The sequence below is a fragment of the Ranitomeya variabilis genome, chromosome 4 (genome assembly GCF_051348905.1).
Source record: "Ranitomeya variabilis isolate aRanVar5 chromosome 4, aRanVar5.hap1, whole genome shotgun sequence".
Lineage (NCBI taxonomy): Eukaryota > Metazoa > Chordata > Amphibia > Anura > Dendrobatidae > Ranitomeya > Ranitomeya variabilis.
This window is the reverse complement of record NC_135235.1, coordinates 657,238,491-657,259,615: the sequence shown is the minus strand read 5'-3', so window position 1 is coordinate 657,259,615 and position 21,125 is coordinate 657,238,491. Positions and strand designations below refer to the sequence as shown.

At 42.3% G+C, this 21,125-nt stretch overlaps 2 protein-coding genes across 2 annotated transcripts in view; both read right to left on the bottom strand.

Annotated features, from left to right (window-relative positions):
• The window catches only part of LOC143768180 (uncharacterized), a 166,687-nt gene that overhangs the window by 125,683 nt on the left and 19,879 nt on the right, over positions 1-21,125 (bottom strand). Inside the window, exons 6-7 of the mRNA XM_077256869.1 lie at positions 16,341-16,490; positions 16,035-16,211 (exon numbers count right to left, since the gene is read on the bottom strand). Of these exons, the coding sequence (XP_077112984.1) occupies positions 16,035-16,211; positions 16,341-16,490 (327 nt within the window). The remainder of the gene's footprint in view (positions 1-16,034; positions 16,212-16,340; positions 16,491-21,125) is intronic.
• LOC143767505 (uncharacterized) lies at positions 1,444-3,644 on the bottom strand. Its single transcript, XM_077255897.1, has one exon. The coding sequence runs from the start codon at positions 2,944-2,946 to the stop codon at positions 1,810-1,812; it is 1,137 nt and encodes a 378-aa protein (XP_077112012.1). The 5' UTR covers positions 2,947-3,644; the 3' UTR covers positions 1,444-1,809.

Sequence of the window (21,125 nt, the reverse complement as noted above, 5' to 3'; positions counted from 1 at the left end):
ACCATTTCTGTGGGTGGTTCCCCATAACTCTCAAGCAGTAAGTTCATTGTCTTGGGATTATATTTGACTCAGATCTTTCCTTCATCCCTTTTATGTGACTACTATCTCGTTCATGTCAAAAACCTCTATAATTCGATCCTTTCTTACCTATCACTCTGCAAAAAGTGGTACAGTTGCTCTGATTTATTCTCATTTGAACGACTGTGACTCTCCCCTATCCAATGTATCCTGAATAGTGATGAGCGAATATACTCGTTGCTCGGGTTTTCCAGAGCACGCAAGTTTTCATCGTGGCAGCTGAATGATTTACAGCTATTAGCCAGCTTGATTACATGTGGGGCAACCCCCACATGTACTTAGCCTGGCTAATAGCTGTAAATCATTCAGCTGCCGCGATGAAAACTTAATCTCCGAACACTAATAAATACTAGGTCACCCGAGCGTGCTCGGGAGAACCCGAGCAACGAGTATATTCGCTCATCACTAATCCTGAATGAAGCAACCAGGATCAAATTTCTGTCCAACCACTACACTGATGCCACCACTCTGTGCCAAGTTGAGGTAGTGAAACACGGCACTCATACAGTAAAAGATTGGAGGTGCTCAAGTAGGGTATCCAGACAAAAATTTGAAAAAAACTTGGCACTCAAATAGTAACGTAGCGTGAAGAAAGTTATTTATTGTGCACCCATAAGGCAAGTGGTTGAACGTTTTCGGTCCACATCCGGAACTTCATCACAACAAATTACTGGTAAAGAATACGAATATCCTGCCGCTTGATGATCCAACAGGGATTTCAAGATGCCTGGATGCCACGGTGGGTTCTATGTGTGTCAGCGCGCAGTGGTATCATCAAACAGCAGGATATTCGTATTCTCTACTATACCAGTAATTTGTTCTGATGAAGGACCAAAAACGTTCAACCACTTGCCTTATGGATGCACAATAAATAACTTTCTTCACGCTACGTTACTATCTGAGTGCCAAGTTTTTTTCTAATTTTCCACTCTCTACCAGTCATTTCACTGGTTTCCCATCCTACACAAAGTATAAGTTCTGCACCGCCCGACTTCTCCTCACTCATCTCAATTTACCTCTCTACTTCTGCTCTCTGTGCTGTTATTGACCTTTGACTAACATGCCCTTTAATATGAACTCCCACACCAGTCTCCAGGACTTCTCTCATGCTGCATCAGTTCTCTGGAATGGACTACCCCAGACAATCCAGTTAATACCTAGTATCCGGTTTTAATCATGCCCTAAAAACACATTTATTTGTACTGATTCATCACCCAACTCACTAAGCTTGCTATTCTCTGTCCTTCCTCCCTAAGTGTTCCTCACAATCAGGGCCATTTTATGTTTCGACGACCTCCAAATGGATCACATCAGTTGTTTGAACAAAATAGGAATGGATCATATAGGTAAATAGTAATTTGCAACATGAACATATTTATTATTGTAATGTAGATTAGATAAAGACATTCAGAAATGGAGTGCACATGAAATATTGCTATTTGCATAACAGATGTCTATTAGTAATTTCATATATTTTTAATTCTATTGTAAGTTTTTAAATGCTTTTCCTTTCTTTTTTAATTATATATTTGACTATTTGTTATCGATGTTATGTAATTCTTGTAGTTTGTCAAAATATATGGTTTCTCCCCATGTGAGATTTTTTTGGTGTCCAACAAAATATGAATTTCAAGTAAAACGTTTATTTTCTATAGATGACAATGGCTTCTCTCCATGTGAGATTTGTGATGTTCAAGAAGATGGAATTTGTGGGTAAAACGTTTTCCATTCTCAACATGAAAAAGGCTTCTCCCCTTTGTGAATTATCTGATGAGTTACAACATCTGACTTCCGTGAAAAACATTTCCCACATTCTGAACATGAAAACGGCTTCTCCTCTGTGTGAGTTTTCTGGTGTCTAATACAATTTGATTGATCTGAAAAACATTTTCCACATTCTGAACATGAAAAAGGCTTCTCCCCTGTATGGGTTCTCCGATGTGAAATAAGCTGTGTTTTCCTTGCAAAACATTTCCCACAATGTAAACATGAATATGGCTTTTCCCCTGTGTGAGTTCTTCCATGTTCAAGAAGATGCGTTTTACATGAAAAACATTTCCCACAATCTGAGCAGGAAAAGGGCTTCTCCCCTGTGTGAATTCTCAGATGAGTTGCAAGATCTGACTTCTGTGTAAAGCATTTCCCACAGTCTGAACATGAAAATGGCTTCTCTCCTGTGTGAGTTCTCTGATGATCAAGAAGATGTGTTTTATGTGCAAAACATTTCCCACATTCTGAGCAGGAAAAAGGTTTCTCCCCTGTATGCATTTTTTGGTGCCTAACAAGATCTGATTTACCTACAAAACATTTTCCACATTCTGAACATGGAAAAGGCTTATCCCCTGTATGTATTTTTTGGTGCTTAACAAGATATGATTTACTTGCAAAACATTTCCCACATTGTGAACATGAATATGGCTTTTCCCCTGTGTGACTTTTCTGATGTATAACAAGATTGAATTTATCTACCAAATATTTCCCACATACTGAACATAAATATGGTGTCTTCCCTGTGTGACTTCTTTGGTGTCTAAGAAAATGTGATTTATCTGCAATACATTTTCCACATTCTGAACATGTGTATGGCTTCTCTCCTGTGTGAATTCTATGATGCACGACAAGTTGCGATTTCTTTGCAAAACATTTCCCACATTCTGTACATGAATATGGCTTCTCTTTTGCGTAAACACGTTCATGTACAACAAGCCCTGATTTGTGGTTAAATATTTTGCCATACTCTGAAGAAAATAGTTTCTTTTCTGTGTCAAATTTTTGATGTGCAACAAAAGACATTTTAAGGGAAAAGCTTTTTTCAAACTCTACACTTGAAAATGGCTTCTTTGCTGTAAGAAAAGTTTGATTTTTCATGCTTTGTTTGGAAGCTTCATTTTCTTTAATAGTCTGAAATGAATCAGAAGATGTGACCTGTTTAAAAAGATCAAATGATAGATCTCTGCTATGAAGTGATGACGGTATAGCTGGAATAATGGCATACACTTCAGTTATATTTTGTGTGATATCAAGGTCTTCTGATTTACAAACTGAATATGTCAGTTGTCCCTCTGATCTTCTGGTACAGTCATCTGCCAAGAAGAAAGATTACTTTTAATAAAATATAATAAAAAAATGTATTTTCATAACATTTCAAAAAAATATCCATAGAAATTGCAAGTTTCAAAATTCAATTACAAAAGCAGTTCATAAAACATACAAAAGCAGTTAAAAAGCTAACAGTAGACCTCCAAGCAGGAATCAATAGTGAATGGTGTTCAACCCTCTTTGTTTGTTCTGCTTCCTAGACACTGGAATAATAAGCCACCAAAACTGTTACATATATCAAAATGATATCAGCAAAAAATTCTACTCTGTCCCTAGAAAACAAAACCTATCTTTTGTCTGACAATTGTAAATGGAAAAATAGAGGGTTACCACAATACTAGTACAAATAGTCGGCACTCCGTCTAATTGCGGTAGATGTGGGAAAATAGCAAACGGAAGAAAACTCTTGCACTCACATGTTGGTTATTGCTTCATTTAATAGAGATCCACACAAAACATTTCAGCTCATCCCACACATTTGACAAAAGCATGGGATGGGCTGAAATGTTTTGTGTGGATTTCAATTAAATGAAGCAATAACTAACACGTGAGTGCTGGGGCTTTCTTCCATTTGTTTTCCACAATACTAGCTGAAAGTTTCTAAAAAGCCGTATACTGTAGTTTCCATAAACCAATTCAGCAAAATCTGCACTCCCAAAGCCAAAATGTCTCCCTTATTTCTGGGCTTTGTTTTATTATTGTTATTTATTTTTAGCGCACCATTGATTCCATGGTGCTGTACATAAGAAGGGGTTACATACAAAATACAAATATAAATTACAGTGAACAAACTAACAATGACAGACTTTGTGGGCTTACAGTCTACAGGATAATGGAGAAAGACAGTAGGTTGGGGGGTTTGCAGCAGCTTCGGTGGTGGTGATGTGGCAGGGGAGGTCAGTGAAGGCTGTTGGCTTTTTTCTAGAGATGGGTTTCAAGTTCCATCAGACAGTTCCGAATGTGAAGGATAATTGGACATGTTGGGGCACAAAACTCCAGACGATGGAGAATAGTTTGAAAAAGTGTTGTGGGCGATTGTGTGAAGTGAATATAAGTGTGGAGGTCTTTAGAAGACCGGAGGTTACATATTGGAAAATATCAGATTAGTTCGGAGATATACAGAGAATACAGATTATGGACGGCTTTGCTATTATCTTGGGGAATAGGGAGCCAATGAAGGTATTTGCAGAGGGGAGAAGCAGAGGAGTAGTGAGGAGAAAAGGAGAGGTGTGAGAGAGTTTGCTGAGAGGCTACAGAGGATAATATTGCAGTAGCTGAGGCGGGAGATAAGGGCATAAACTAACCTTTAAGTAGATTCAGAGTTGATGAAAGGATGGATTCTGGAAATATTTTTGTGTTGGCGGTGACAGGAAGTGGTGAGAGCTTGAAGGTGCAGTTTAAAGGACAGTGCACAGTTGATGGTTACTCCAAGGCAATGTAATTCTGGTACAGGGGATAAGTGTGATGTCGTTTATTGTGATGCATAGATCAAGCAGGGAAGTGAAACGAGGTAGAGGAAGGATGATGAGTTCAGTTTTGTCTAAATTGAGCCTTATGGAGCGTGATGGGAAGGAGGAAATGGCTGACAGACAAGCTGGAACTCTGGACAGCAGAGAGGTGACAAATGGGTCAGATAGGTGGATCTGAGTCTCCTCAGCGTATAGGTGGCACTGGAAGCCATGGGACTTTATGAGTTGTCCCAGGCCAAAAGGTATAGATTGAGAAGAGTACGGGGTCCCAGGACAGAGCCTTAAGTGACACCAACAGAAAGCTTGGGATGAGGTCGTGTGGGAGTAGGAGACGCTAAATGTGCGATTGGAAAAGTATGAGAAGATCCAGGAGAGGGCAAGGGCTTTGATTCCAAGAGAAGAGAGGATTTGTAGTAGCAGGGAGTGGTAAACTGTGTCAAAGACAGAGGACAGGTCTAGAAGGAGGAGTACAGAGAGTTGTCTGTTAGCTTTGGCAGTAAGCGGTTAGTAATTTTGGTCAGTGCAGTTTCGGAGGAATAGTGGGGATGGAAGCCAGACTTTAGGTTGTCAAACAGTGAGTTAGATGAGGGATGGGAGGAAAATTCAGCATGGACATGCTGTTCGAGGAGTTTGGAGGTGAACAGGAGCAGCAATATGGGGTAATAGCTGGACGTAGAGGTCGGTTCAAAGGATGGCTTCTTCAGAAGAGGTTTGATTGTGGCATGGTTGAAAGCAGAATGGAAGGTACCAGAGGTTAGAGATAGGATGAAGAAATGGTTTAGGATCGGAGTGGTGAGGTTGGCGAGGTGGGATGGGATTGAGTGCGCAAGTGGTGAAGCATGCTTTGGAGAGGAGATGAGTAAGGTCTCCTTCTGTGATGGTGGGAAGGTTATGAGGGATGGTCAGTGGCCTGTTATACACAAGGGTTGTGGTGGATGGGCTGTTAAGATTTGTCTTGTTTGGTTAATCTTATTTTTTAAATGTGCAGCAAAGTCTTCTGCCGAGATGAGGGTGTCGGAGGTGGCAGTGGACTGAGTTAAAGTTGTTGAATAGCTGTTTGGGGTTGTGGGATAAAGATACAAGGGTGGTGATGTAGGCTTGTTTAGAAAAGGCAAGGGGTGACTTGAATGTGAAAGTTGCTTGTTTGAATGGGGTGAAATCTTCCTGCGAGTGCATTCTCATCCAGCACAGCTCTGCAACCCTGAACACTTGCCGAAGCTTTTTTGTGAGGTTGTTGTGTCAGGGCTGTCTTTTGCTTCATTGCATTCTGCTATGCTCGAGATGGATGACCGAGTCGATAACTGATGCAAGTGTCGCGTTGTAGAAAATGATGGCACTGTGTGTGATAGTGAAGATATGGAGGATAGAATGTAGTGTGCAGAAATACTGTTAGCTCCCACATGTTTCGCATTGCTGTATCGGGAATAACCTACTCACTTATGGTGCGAGTGTGTAATGGGGCACAGGGTGGTAGTAGGGGGCGATGCAGTCGTCTGTTGCACCCTGGCACGTTACATAAAAATGGAGGCCCTGGCTGGGTGTGTGGACTTGTGCTGTGAGGGTGCTCTGCCCATGTAGGCCACATGTAACTGATGTTGGCGGCTTGCCAGGACCAGATGTTACACAGTTCAATGAGGGAGACCACCATTCAAGAATAAACTTTTTTCTGAATTTGAAAGGGAATATATGCAAGGGATAGCGGGTACAAAGTCTTTGAGTTGTAAAAGTTTCCTTTACAACTCGAAGCATTTTCCAGTTTTCTTCCTTCATTCTCTCTAGTGTTCTCTATGTCCAGTGTCCACTGTTTCTCACTACTTCACCACAACCCAGCTTGAACACTACAGTCCTGCTAAGCACGATTCGTCCACTCGTCCTGCACTTCCACCTTCTCCTTCCCCCTTTAGGGTACCAGTATTGCTGGTAATGCTGATGATCTGGAACTCCCACTTGGGACACTTTTCCCGTCCCATGAATGCAGTCCTGCTTAGGTCAGTAACCTTCAAGCATTACAGTCTCGGGGTCTTGTGGCTCGGTGTCCTCTCTTAGGACCCGTTTCCGGAAAGTCACTCTGTCCCGCAGTCACTACTGCTCCGAGTATCTGTATCCTTTTTCCTTGGTCTCTCACTTAGGGTCACCACAGAATGCGGCACTGCTCACCTCGGACCTTTAGGTCCGCTTACTATGCACTCCAAGCTCTGAAAGGAAACTCACTTAAAGAAGTTGCCCATTTCTTGTACAACTTTTTCTCATACCCCTTGCTTGGCCCCGATAAAATAATAAAGTTAATATTCACCTTCCATGCTGGCGCTGTCCCCGTGGTGTTGGCTCTCCGTCTCCTGGGGCTGTTGTGAGATGTGACGCAGGCGCCCAATCAACGCTGGCATCTCTGTCCCCGCCTCCTATCAAATTGAGCAGGAAGAAAAAGTCCGAGATTGGCTGCAGCCCAGGCGTCCTCTTCATGTTGGATTGATGCAAAGGTAGGGACATGGACGCAAGCGCTAATTGGGCGCCAGCATCACATCAACCGCACGAGAGCCCAGGGAATGCAAATGCTGACACTGCGGGAACGGCGCTGACATGGGAGGTGAGTATAGGCTTTATTATTTTATAGACTCCAAACATTTTGATCAAGAAGGGGTTTTACTGGTAGTGGACAACCTCTTTATCCTGCAACTCAGCTCCTCCTACTCTGGGCTAGTTCCAAACATTAACCAACTATCCCAATTGTCAAACTACACACTTTTTAATCAATACTACTAACACATGTCACAATCCACATTATAAAGGAAAAAAATGGGATAAAAAGGTGGATTAAATCTGTGCTGCTTGAAAGATGGATATTCAGATGAAAAGTGGATTTATTTGAATAAAGCCACTTTTTATTTGAATATCCATTTGGACTTCTATCTTTCAAGCAGCGCGGAGTTAATCCACCTTTTTATCCCACTTTTTTTTTTTCTTTACTCTGGCTGGTCACGAAGAAAACCAGTGGATCTGCAACAGCTAATATTCTATGAGCATGTGTTTGGGCTCACTCTGAGTAAAATCTGATCTCTTAATACCCAGATAAGACCCTATTGCGCTTTTACTTTCCTTCCAGCTTTTTATTGACAATCCACATTATATCGAACAAGATATACATAAGATAGACATAAGATTAACGCTTGTTTCTTCTACAAGCAAACATGGGCAGTGTGTTCATTTCCTTACATATGTGTCTAGAAGCACAGGCACTATTTATTGGGCAATAAAATGGTATGTCTGAAATTTTCACTTTGCAAAATCCACTGCGTGCTAATTTCCAAAAAGTTCCTGTGGAGTCAAAATAGTCACTAGTCTTATAGGTGAATTCACTGAGGAAAATGGAATGATTTTGTTGGGTTTTCTTCTGTTCTGGTTCTCTGCCATTCCGGCACCTTGGGGTTATGAAAATGGTGCTCGCAAATTATTACAGCAAAATCTGTGTTCCAGTAGTCAAACACTGCTTGCAGGGCTTTGGAGTCAGAGTCCATTTGGGTGGAGTCGGAGTCGGTATAAAATGGACCGACTCCTAAAATATATGATACATTGGGTACAGAAGTACAAGGCAGCATGTGATGTAAATTTTTTCATAAGAATTTGGGAAAGTTATGAAATGTCCTATAAATGTCTGTTTTTTTCCTAATCTAAGGATCTCGGCTTTTAGTTGAGATGAATCTGTGCTGCACTTTACGTACATGCTCAGTAGTGAGGTGGAGTCAGGGGAATTGAGGAGTCAGAGGTTTGGCTTACCTACTTGACAGCCCTGGGTGTTTGTTATGTCCCCAACTTGGGAATCACACAGTATTGTACGGTCATTGTTTTTTTGCTGTTACACTGTTATGGAATTAGTTTTGCTTTTAGAAATTTCTCCTGTCTCTCTCCCTGTAGGCCATATCTGATGCAAGTAACCCCTCTGTTCTTCCCCAGTTAGTGTGTCAGCAATCTTCATAATCCCGTTTCAGTACCCCTCCACAGAGTGAGAGAATGTTGTCTAAGAAGAGGTTTTCATAGGTACCCATTCACATGGAGACGTTTATTCTCAGCAAGGAAGGAAAGCGTAGGACCTGGTATAAGAGAGATGCCGTAAAGTGGCTATCAGGTACACATAAAATTGGCCTTTTTTATGCGCTAAACGCTCTCATTTTTCATATTTCTAGTGCAGTAATGCAATTCAATTTCTGTGTTTCATGTTTGCATGTGTTAGCGCTGCAGTGTGCTGCCTTTTTTGCTTGACTGTATAGGAGTTGGTAACTCTAAGGTTCAGCACCTGTTCACACTTAATCTATGTTTGGATGTGACGGTCAGTTTTTTGAAAAGCAATCTTCATAATTCATCTCTGATACATATGCATAATACAAGACTTCAGCTTGAGCGTAAACTTCTTATGGAATCTTAATTCATGAGTCGAGTCGAAGTTATTTGATGAAGTTGTTTGTGTAAGTATTGGTTCAATACAGATATCCATAGATACACTGTCTCAAGAGACCCACTCACAGCCAAGTTATGGAGTCTGAATAGTGCTCCTTCTCTTCTGAGCCCTGCCAAGTGCTGAAAACAGTGGGATATTGTCAGATTCCGGAGAAGTTGCAGATACATTTTAAGAAAATACATTTCCTCCCCTTCCTCAAGCACCTGGGCCCCTGAAACATAACCACAGGTACATACTTCTCGCCGTTCATGCAGTGCCTTTGCTGAGAGTGGTGATAGTTCTTGTTGGTTAACCTACTGAATTGTGGATGTACATTTCTACTTATGAAATCTGATAAAAAGTAGTATAGAAACACGATCTATGTATTTGCATTTGGACATTTTTATTCTTGCCGGTAGTATCTGAATAATAACATTTGGCCCAAGTATTTCAAATGCTTTATATTTCTGATTTGTTTTAATCGGTATATCTTTTCTATGGGCACTTTCCTGCCAAAGGAATTCTTATCTCTAAGCACGCCATAGCACAGTATGAAGTTAAACTCTCCTTCATTTTTCTGCAGGAACACATCCAAGTTCACTTAATAGGAAAGCCTCATCCGGCATCACCTGACACCTTCCCCTGGGGAGGGAGGGACGGTGGTGGATTAGCTATTTTGATTGGGTGACAGAATGTGGAGAATGTAGCACCGTTCCCGGAGAGACATTTGCCTGCGAGTCCACTCGGCATTCAGCACATTTAAAACTCCCAGTCTAGACCTACAAGAACCTTTCATGTCTTCTACGTAGGGTGTATAGAGCGCTGCACCACTTCTGTAGGGTACCTTTCACTGCAGGACTTTCTTTTATTAGCCCCCCACAGATACAATCCCTTGATGACTGCTCTCTTGGAGCAAGAAAAGCGTTTGGTGGGAAATTAAGATTACCATATTTAGGATCAGGATCACACTTGGTTACTGCCCTTATTAGGGTGGGAGTCTTCACATGGGGCAAGACAAGGGACTCTAGTTAATGCAAATACAAGACTATTCATATGGCTAGCACCTATGTTGCTCCATTCTTCAAGACATGACTCAATCGGATATGGGAGAGACCGAGTATGGCTATCATTGAGCACACTTTATTTATTCTGTTGCCTATAATTACAACAGATGTGTGTTCTGGGTATTGTTTCCCCATTTGTCTTTGTCTTAGTTGTTTGTGGGCTAATCCACCATTAGAGTCTACTTATAAAATTGATATAACATAGTAACATAGATAACAAGGCTGAAAAAAGACAATTGTCCATCCAGTTCAGCCTATATTCCGTCAGAATAAATCCCCAGATCTACGTCCTTCTAAAGAACCTAATAACTGCAAGATACAATATTGTTACGCTCCAGGAAGACATCCAGGCCTCTCTTGAACCCCTTGACTGAGTTCGCCATCACCACCTCCTCAGGCAAGGAATTCCAGATTCTCACTGCCCTAACAGTTAAAGAATCCTTTTCTATGTTGGTGGAAAACCTTCTCTCCTCCAGACGCAGGGAATGCCCCCTTGTGACCGTCACCTTCCTTGGTATAAACAGATCCTCGAAGAGATATTTGTATTGTCCCCTTAAATACTTATACATGGTTATTAGATCGCCCCTCAGTCGTCATTTTTCTAGACTAAATAATCCTAATTTTCCTAATCTCTCTGGGTATTGTAGTTCCCCCATCCCATTTATTAATTTTATTGCCCTCTTTTGTACTTGCTCTAGTTCTATTATAGCCTTTCTGAGCACCAGTGCCCAAAACTGTACACAGTACTCCATGTGCAGTCTAACCAGGGATTTGTACAGTGGCAGTATAATGCTCTCACCATGTGTATCTAGACCTCTTTTAATGCACCCCATGTTCCTGTTTGCCTTGGCAGCCGCTGCCTGGCACTGGCTGCTCCAGGTAAGTTTATCATTAAGTAGGATCCCCAAGTCCTTCTCCCTGTCAGATTTATCCAGTGGTTTCCCATTCAGTGTGTAATGGTGATATTGATTCCTTCTTCCCATGTGTATAACCTTACATTTATCATTGTTAAACCTCATCTGCCACCTCTCTGCCACCAAGTTTCCAACTTATCCAGATCCATCTGTAGCAGAATACTATCTTCTATTGTATTGACTGCTTTACATAGTTTTGTATCATCTGCAAATATTGATATTTTACTGTGTAAACCTTCTACCAGATCGTTAATAAATATGTTGAAGAGAACAGGTCCCAACACTGACCCCTGCGTTACCCCACTGGTCACAGCGACCAGTTAGAGAATATACCATTTATAACCACCCTCTGTTTTCTATAACTAAGCCAGTTACTAACCCATTTACACACATTTTCCCCCCGACCAAGCATTCTCATTTTGTGTACCAACCTCTTGTGTGGCACGGTATCAAACGCTTTGGAAAAATCAAGATATACCACGTCCAATGACTCACCTTGGTCCAGTCTATAGCTTACCTCTTCATAAAAACTGATTAGATTGGTTTGACAGGAGCGATTTCTCATAAACCCATGCTGATATGGAGTTAAACAGTTGTTTTCACTGAGATAATCCAGAATAACATCCCCCAGAATAACATCCCTCAGAAATCCTTCGAATATTTTACCAACAATAGAGGTTAGATATACTGGCCTATAATTTCCAGGTTCACTTTTAGAACCCTTTTTGAATATTGGTACCACATTTGCTATCCGCCAGTCTTGTGGAACAGACCACGTCGCCATAGAGTCCCTAAATATAAGAAATAATGGTTTGTCTATTACATTACTTAGTTCTCTTAGTACTCGTGGGTGTATGCCATCCGGACCCGGAGATTTATCTATTTTAATCTTATTTAGCCGGTTTCGCACCTCTTCTTGGGTTAGATTGGTGACCCTTATTATAGGCTTTTCTTTGTCTCTCGGCATTTCACCTAGCATTTCATTTTCCATTGTGAATACCATGGAGAAGAAGGTGTTTAACATATTAGCTTTTTCCTCGTCATCTACAACCATTCCTTCCTCACAATTTTTAAGGGGCCTACACTTTCACTTTTGATTCTTTTACTATTGATATAGTTGAAGAACAGTTTGGGATTAGTTTTACTCTCCTTAGCAATGTGCTTCTCTGTTTCCTTTTTTGCAGCTTTAATTAGTTTTTTAGATATTTTTCTCCCCATAGTTTTTTACAGCTTCAACGGTGCCATCCTGCTTTAGTAGTTTAAATGCTTTCTTTTTACTGTTAATTGCCCCTCTTACTTCTTTTTTTAGCCACATTAGGTTTTTCCTATTTCTTGTCCTTTTATTCCCACAAGGTATAAACCGCTTACAGTGCCTATTTAGGATGTTCTTAAACATTTCCCATTTATTATCTGTATTCTTATTTCTGAGGACATTGTCCCAGTCAACCAGAATAAGGGAATCTCTAAGCTGGTCACACTTTGCCTTCCTAAAGTTCAGTGTTTTGTGACTGCCTGACAAGTCCCCCTAGCGAAAGACAAGTGAAACTGTACAATATTGTGGTCGCAATTTCCTAGATGCCTGACGACCTGCAGATGTTATTCTGTCAGGTCTATTAGATAGTATTAGGTCTAAAAGTGCTGCTCCTCTGGTTGGATTCTGGACCAATTGTGAAAGATAATTTTTCTTGGTTAATAGCAGAAACCTGTTGTCTTTATGGGTTTTGCAGGTCTTTGTTTCCCAGTTAATATCCGGGTATTTAGAGTCCCCCATAACAAGGACCTCATTATGGGTTGCAGCTTCATCTATCTGCCTTAGCAGTAGACTTTCCATGATTTCTGTTATATTTGGGGGTTTGTAACAAACCACAATGAGAAATTTGTTACTAATTTTCCCTCCATGTATTTCGACCCATATGGACTCAATATCCTAATTCCCTTCGTTAATATCCCCCCTTAAAGCGGACTTTAGACAAGACTTTACATAAAGACAAACCTCTCCTCCTCTCCAATTTTTACAATCCATTCTAAACAGACTGTAACCCTGTAAGTTAACTGCCCAGTCATAGCTTTCATCTAACCATGTCTCGGTTATTCCCACTATGTCAAAGTTACCTGTAGATATTTCTGCTTCTAGTTCTTCCATCTTGTTTGTCAGGCTTCTGAAGTTTGCAAGCATGCAGTTTAGATGATTTTGTTTTATTCCAATCTCCTCCCTGTGGATTGTTTTAGAAATTTTCTTACCTCTCTTCTGAGTATGTTGCCTTGGGTCTTCTTTGCCATCCACATATCCTTCAATCAGTATATTTTCTGGCTTCATGTTCGCATCCAACAATTTTCTTCCCATCCCTTCTTCTTATAGTTTAATGCCCTCCTGATGAGTGCAGCGAGTCTTCTGGCTAATGTGTGCTTCCCAGTTTTTTGAGGTGTAGTCCGTCTCTGGCGAGGAGTCCGTTGTACAAGTAATTCACACCGTGGTAAAGGAATCCGACTCCATGTTGTCTGCAGCCAGTAGTTCGCATCAAGGATCCTGTTCCATCTCCTGGTACCATGCCCTTCTACTGGAAGGACAGAAGAAAAGACTACCTGTGCATCCAGTTCCTTTACTTTCTTCGCCAACTCTTCAAAGTCCTTGCAGATTGTGGGTAGGTCCTTTCTTGCTGTGTCATTGGTGCCAACATGTATCAGAAGTAATGGGTGGACATCCTTGGATCTGATGAGCTTTGGTATCCTATCGGTCACATCCTTGATCTTCGCACCTGGGAGGCAGCATACTTCTCTTGCGGTTATATCTGGTCTGCAGATGGCTGCTTCTGTGCCTCTCAGTAGTGAGTCTCCCACCACTACCACTCTTCTTTGCTTCTTGGCTGTACTTTTTGTTGTCACTTCTAGGTGTTGCAGTGCGCCCTTTTCTTCTTTGCTTCCTGGTAGTGCCTCATCCTTAGGTGTGACATCTTCGTCCTCTACAAGGACTTGGTATCGGTTTCTCAGTTGTGTGGTTGCGAATATATACCGTAATTAAAAGTTAACTTTTAATAACTATCTCTCCTAGCTTCTATGTATACAGTATATCAGTGTTTGAGAAGAAGCTGCATGGCGGTATCCGAAACACATGTTTAACATAACATTTAATCATAAAGACCTGATAAGTTTTCTTTTCAGTTATTGTGATACAAAATTTAAAGGGTTAACAATGTTCCTGAATGTGCTTTTTTAAACTATAAGGAGTGCAATTTTCTAAAACATAGGAACCTCAAAGTCACTTGAAAAGTCATTTGGTCCCCCACAAAAATAGGTTAGGGAGAATTATTTTCTGTAAGCATGTCCTGACACTTTGACCGACAACCATTTCTGCACTGAGCAGGCAGTCAGACAAAGTGCCGTTGCTTAAATTCGCCGATTACAATGTTTAGAGCAAGGACTGAAGACAATCTAGGATGCCTCTGACTGAAAGCCAGAAGCTTCCGGGAGGAAGCACTGACTGCAGACGATCTGGCATCCCTCTATGACTAAAAGACAGAAACTAATTTCCTCCCAGCAGTGGGGTTTTCAATGCATCGGCAGATCAGCTTTAGAACGTTCTTAACCTGCAGATTAACCCCATATCTACAGGTTAATAGTGTTTTGGGGACATGACAGGTTCACTTAATTACTGTCTTCTTTCTTTTTTTAATTCTAAATACATTTTAGAAGACATTGAAAAAAATGATATGGGTGGGCTGCCTGGCCTCCATGTATTCGCTTTGGAATAATACTAATCTCTCTCATTTGTTACAGTTACCCTAGGCAGATATTTGGAATTAAAAGGGAAAAATATGACAACTGTATTCACTTTCTTGTGTCTACTGTTTATATTTGAGTACATAGAAAAAAAGCAAAGATTGAACAAAAGAAATCCAGATTTGGTGCTAACAAAACACGGAATAGTGATTCGACATGAAACCCTGACCCATCAAAATGATTAGATTTTTCTTCATATGATTTTCAAAGTTGTCAGCACATTCCACGTATGCGGTCATTTGGCTTTGCAGTTTAAAGATCTGGGCAGCTAAGGATTTAATTCCGTGGGTTAGGGTGAATCCTTCGGTGTGTTAGCTCTGGCCAAAACCAATCTCACTCCAACAGAAAAACTTACAATGACCAAAGTAATAAGGAACGTTTTAGCTGGAGGAGCATGAACTGGTTTAGCAGGAGTATGGTGATCACTTGATTGTGATATGACCGGACTACACCACCAATAAAGCAGCCACTGCCGGTGACTGAGAATAATCTGTGACTTCTCTGCATTTAGTGGTTACTACTCACCTGTGTAGTCATATGTAGGAATCTCCTCTTTCCACCACTCATCACCAATCACATATGTCTCTGTAGTATTAATATGGGTCAGATCTTCTCCCTGAAACAAATATTGTAAAAGTTACAGACAGATCGAGAAGTTTCATCTATGATCAGCTCTAATCCTTCCATCTCCACCATTTACATCATTACACAAGTATAAAACATATAATACTGGTGGATAAAAAAAGACTGAGCACAAGACCTTCACAGACATCTACACATCATAGGGGAGATCTCATGACACCTTCTCTCCATCTACCTGATGATCCAAAGGAACATTGGGATTTTCTTGTTTACAGTCCTGTGGAAGAAGAAGATGATAGGGACATCTCTCTGGTGTTGTCCTCTCACTGGATAGATCTGGGGGAAACATATACAGGGGCTGAATTCATTATTTAAATACAGATAATTATAGGTCATGCGTATTTAGCCCTATTACCTTGTAATGTGAGGGGCTGGGGAACCTCCATCATGACGTCATTATACTGATCTTTGTGTCTTTCTAAATACTCCCACTCCTCCATGGAGAAATAGACGGCGACATCCTGACACCTTATAGGAACCTGACACATACAATGATAATGTCATCACCTCAATCCCCTCATAGTGTTACTATATAATGTCCCAGCATTCCCAGCAGTGTCACCTCTCCAGTCAGCAGCTCAATCATCTTGTAGGTGAGTTCTAGGATCTTCTGGTCTTTGAAGTCCTCATGTATCATGGGGTGAGGTGCAGGCATCGTGATGGGGCTCAGGGGTATTCCCCATCCCTCAGACACAGGGGCCTGACAACCTTCACTATAGGTCTTCAATACTTTGTAATCCTGGTTATGGAGAGACACATTAATAAATCTCACTACAGACATTTCCAGAGTCCTCACCTCTCCAGTTCTGTCCATCTGTTATTCCTATAGATAAGAATGATGTAATGTGACGTCATCAGAATCTCTCACCTCTCCAGTAAGTCGGAAGAGGATCTCTAGGGTGAGGTGTAATAGTCTCTCTGCCATCTTGTCCCTGTCCCTATCCATCCTGGACTGGGCAATGAAGAAAATTCTCTTATACGGAAAATCTCCACTCAGAGGATGCACTATTGTAGGGACCTGAATGGGAAGAAGATGCGTTGATGGCTCAGGCAGTTTGCACACCTTTATGTAATATTTTATGATGCTGATTGAAGAGATTCAAAAGCTGGATTTTAATATGCTGCGATCGATAGCAATGTCACATTGAGGAGGTTAAAAAAATATATGCATATTTGGTAACTGAGCAATTGTACATGTAAAATACAACAATAACAACGTAATAGCTATCCTTTTTTTCCATTTTCCAAACATTTGATAACAAAAGTCAATCAGTTAGCTATACACAGCCCACAATAGTGGCAAAAGGCAACTCATGCTCCTCAACTCCTCCTTGGTCAGGTCTCATTTGGAATACTATGTCCAGTTCTGGGCACCACAATTTAAAAAAGACATTGAAAAACTGGACCACGTTAACCCTCCGTCAGGGGCAATATGTTTCATAACGAGTTTAGGGGTATTGCGCCTGTCCGGCACAGGCTAGAAAATTGGCTATATTTTCCTTTTTTAAAAATTTCAATGCTCTAAAAGTGATCAGTTACCTTAATAGGAATGTAATAAATGAGAATACATATAATCAGGTGTAAAAAAAAATGTTTAATAACCAGAAAAGTAATATGTTTCTATGTCTTGAGCATCCTCCTCACTCTCTCCATCTTGACCTGTATCAGACACATCTGGACATTCTTCCACATCATCTTCTGAAGCAATGTCACTTTCTTCCCCTAAATCTTCTAGCTGTAAGGGGTCTGTCTCATCATCAATCAGTATATTTTGCATTTGCTCAACGTGAAGGGCATTGGACAAGTCAAATATTCTCCTCGCCATTTCAGAAGAAAAGCTGAAGCAAGAGAGAGAATATGTGTTAGGGCTGTCCCACACGTCCAGAGAATTCCGGTACCGGAAAAAATCGGTACCGGAGTTATCCGTGTCCGTGTGCCCGTGAGCTCACGTAGGCCATACGTGCAGCACACTTGTGCCGCCCGTGTGCCGAGTGGGTACCACACGGAGCGTGTGGTACCCACGCGTGTGGTACACTGCATCGTGCTGAAGCCGCGATTCATGCAGCGTTTGCTGCATAGAAGATATGAATAATAGTGTTTAAAAGAAAGATCTATGTGTCCGCCGCCCCCCCACCCCCTGTGCGCCCCCCCCCCCCGCTGTTCTGAAAATACTCACCCGCTTCCCTCGTTGGCTGTCGATGCTTCCTGGTCTGACCGCGCCTTCTACTGTATGCGGTCACGTGGGGCCGCTCATTTACAGTCATGAATAGGCGGCTCCACCCCTATGGGAGGTGGAGCCACCTATTCATGACTCTAATCGGCGGCCCCACGTGACCGCATACAGTAGAAGGGGTGGCCAGCACAGAACACTGCGAGGGAGGCGGGTGAGTATTTTCAGAACAGCGGGGGGGCACACAGGGGGTGGGAGGGCGGCAGACACATAGATCTTTCTTTTAAACACTATTATTCATATCTTCTATGCAGCAAACGCTGCTGCAGAGAAGATATGAATGGCGGCTTCAGCACCATGTGGGGGGGACAGCGCTTACTGTAGCGCTGTCTCCTGCACGCCACACGGACTGCACACGGAGAAGGTCCGTGTGTGGTCCGTGTTTTACACGGACCCATTGACTTTAATGGGTCCGTGTAATACGTGCGCTCCCACGAACACTGACATGTCTCAGTGTTTGGCACACGGAGACACGGTCCGCAAAAAATCAATGACATCTGCACAGATGCATTGATTTTTATGGGTCTACGTGTGTCAGTGTCTCCGGTACATGAGGAAACTGTCACCTCACGTACCGGAGCCACTGACGTGTGAAACCGGCCTTAGGGCGCAATGTGCCTGAGAAGCACACTGTTATTTCTAACAAAACCTTTTATGACAAATCCACAAATTTAGCACTAGCTATTCATAAAACAAGCTAAAAAAACAATTGGGAAGAATAAAAACAGCAAATTCTAATCGTCAAATGTGTGACGCGTTCAGGGGCAATGAGCCTGAGAAGCCAAAACACTGATATCTGATCTCCTGCAGCTCTGCAGCACAAGAGGCTTCTCAGGTTTCACACAGCCTTTAAAGTTAGGAAGGTACTGAGAGGATGGTGTTTCCCAGACAAACCACTGAAAATAGAGAAATGAAACTAAGTGAGCTGCGCCTGTCAGATCAGTTGCCCCTGACGGAGGGTTAAGAGAAGAGCTACCAGGATGGAAAGCGGACTGCAAAGTATGTCCTACAAGAAACTGTTCAAGGATCTGGGAATGTTTAGCTTGCAAAAATAACTTTTAACCATGCCAAAGGAGTTGAAAAGAAAAGTCTTGAGTGAGGAAAAGAAGGGCTCAATTCTGGCTTTACTAGCAGAGGGACCCAGTGAGCGTCGTTTTGCCGCTATCCTTACAATTTCTAAGATGACTGTCATGATCTCCATGGCCAGAGAACATAGCATAAGCCTATATAGGAACTAGCTCTTGGAAGATGGTAACTGTACTGACCATGAACTAAACCTACCGCACAACTAGAAGTAGCCAGGTAGCATGTCCTACTTTTTATCCCTATATGCCCAGCGCCGGCCGGAGAACTAAATAATGCTAGCAGAGGGAAATATAAGACCTGACTCACCTCTAGAGAAATGCCCAAAAAGGAGACAGAGGCCCCCCACATATATTGGCGGTGATTTTAGAAGAAATAACAAACGCAGCAGGAAAATAGATTTTAGCAAATTTGAGGTCCGCTTTCTAGATAGCAGAAGACAGAAAGCACACTTTCATGGTCAGTAGAAAACCCTAACAAAACACCATCCAGAAATTACTTTAGAACTCTGGCATTAACTCATAATACCAGAGTGGCAATTCCTGATCAACAAGAGCTTTCCAGACACAGTAACGAAACTGCAGCTGTGAACTGGAACCAAAACACAAAAACAAACATGGACGAAGGTCCAACTTATCTAGGAGATGTCTGGGAGCAGGAACAAGCACAGAGAGGCTTCTGATAACATTGTTGACCGGCAAGCAACTAACAGAGAAGCCAGGTTATATAGCGACACCCAGATCTGATGAGAACAGGTGAACAGGGAAGATGATGACACAAGTTCAATTCCACCAGTAGCCACCGGGGGAGCCCAGAATCCAAATTCACAACAGTACCCCCCCCTCAAGGAGGGGGCACCGAACCCTCACCAGAACCACCAGGGCGATCAGGATGGGCCCTATGAAAGGCACGAACCAGATCGGAGGCATGAACATCAGATGCAGTGACCCAAGAATTATCCTCCTGGCCGTATCCCTTCCACTTGACCAGATACTGGAGTCTCCGTCTGGAAACACGGGAGTCTAGGATTTTCTCCACAACATACTCCAACTCACCCTCCACCAACACCGGAGCAGGAGGCTCAACGGAAGGCACAACCGGTGCCTCATACCTGCGCAATAACGACCGATGAAAAACGTTATGAATAGAAAAGGATGCAGGGAGATCTAAACGGAAGGACACAGGGTTAAGAATCTCCAATATTTTATACGGACCGATAAACCGAGGCTTAAACTTAGGAGAAGAGACCCTCATAGGGACAAAACGAGAAGACAACCACACCAAATCTCCAACACAAAGCCGAGGACCAACACGACGGTGACGGTTGGCAAAAAGCTGAGTCTTCTCCTGGGACAACTTCAAATTGTCCATCACCTGCCCCCAGATATGATGCAATCTCTCCACCACCGCATCCACTCCAGGACAATCCGAGGATTCCACCTGACCGGAGGAAAATCGAGGATGGAACCCCGAATTACAGAAAAACGGGGACACCAAGGTGGCAGAGCTGGCCCGATTATTGAGGGCGAACTCCGCCAATGGCAAAAAAGCAACCCAATCATCCTGGTCAGCAGACACAAAACACCTCAGATATGTCTCCAGGGTCTGATTAGTCCGCTCGGTCTGGCCATTAGTCTGAGGGTGAAAAGCAGACGAAAAAGACAAATCTATGCCCATCCTAGCACAGAATGCCCGCCAAAATCTAGACACAAATTGGGTTCCTCTGTCAGAAACGATATTCTCAGGAATACCATGCAAACGAACAACATTTTGAAAAAACAGGGGAACCAACTCGGAAGAAGAAGGCAATTTGGGCAGGGGAACCAAATGGACCATCTTAGAAAAACGGTCACACACCACCCAGATGACAGACATCTTCTGGGAAACAGGCAGATCTGAAATAAAATCCATCGAGATGTGCGTCCAAGGTAATAGATGACAAAGAGCAAATCAGGGTCACAGACAAAATAAATTTAGACTGTAAAGTGCCAATGGAAACAGATTTATCAAGCTTTTTAGTACGCTTAGAGCATGCTGATATAACATGAGTAGAATCCCCACAATAGAAACACAACCCATTTTTCCGTCTAAAATTCTGCCGCTCGCTTCTGGACAGAATTCTGTCACACTGCATGCTTTCTGGCGTCTTCTCAGTGGACACCGCCAGATGGTGCACTGGTTTGCGCTCCCGCAGGCGCCTATCGATCTGAATGGCCATTGTCATGGACTCATTCAGACCCGCAGGCACAGGGAACCCCACCATAACATCCTTAATGGCATCAGAGAGACCCTCTCTGAAAGTAGCCGCCAAGGCACACTCATTCCACTGAGTAAGCACAG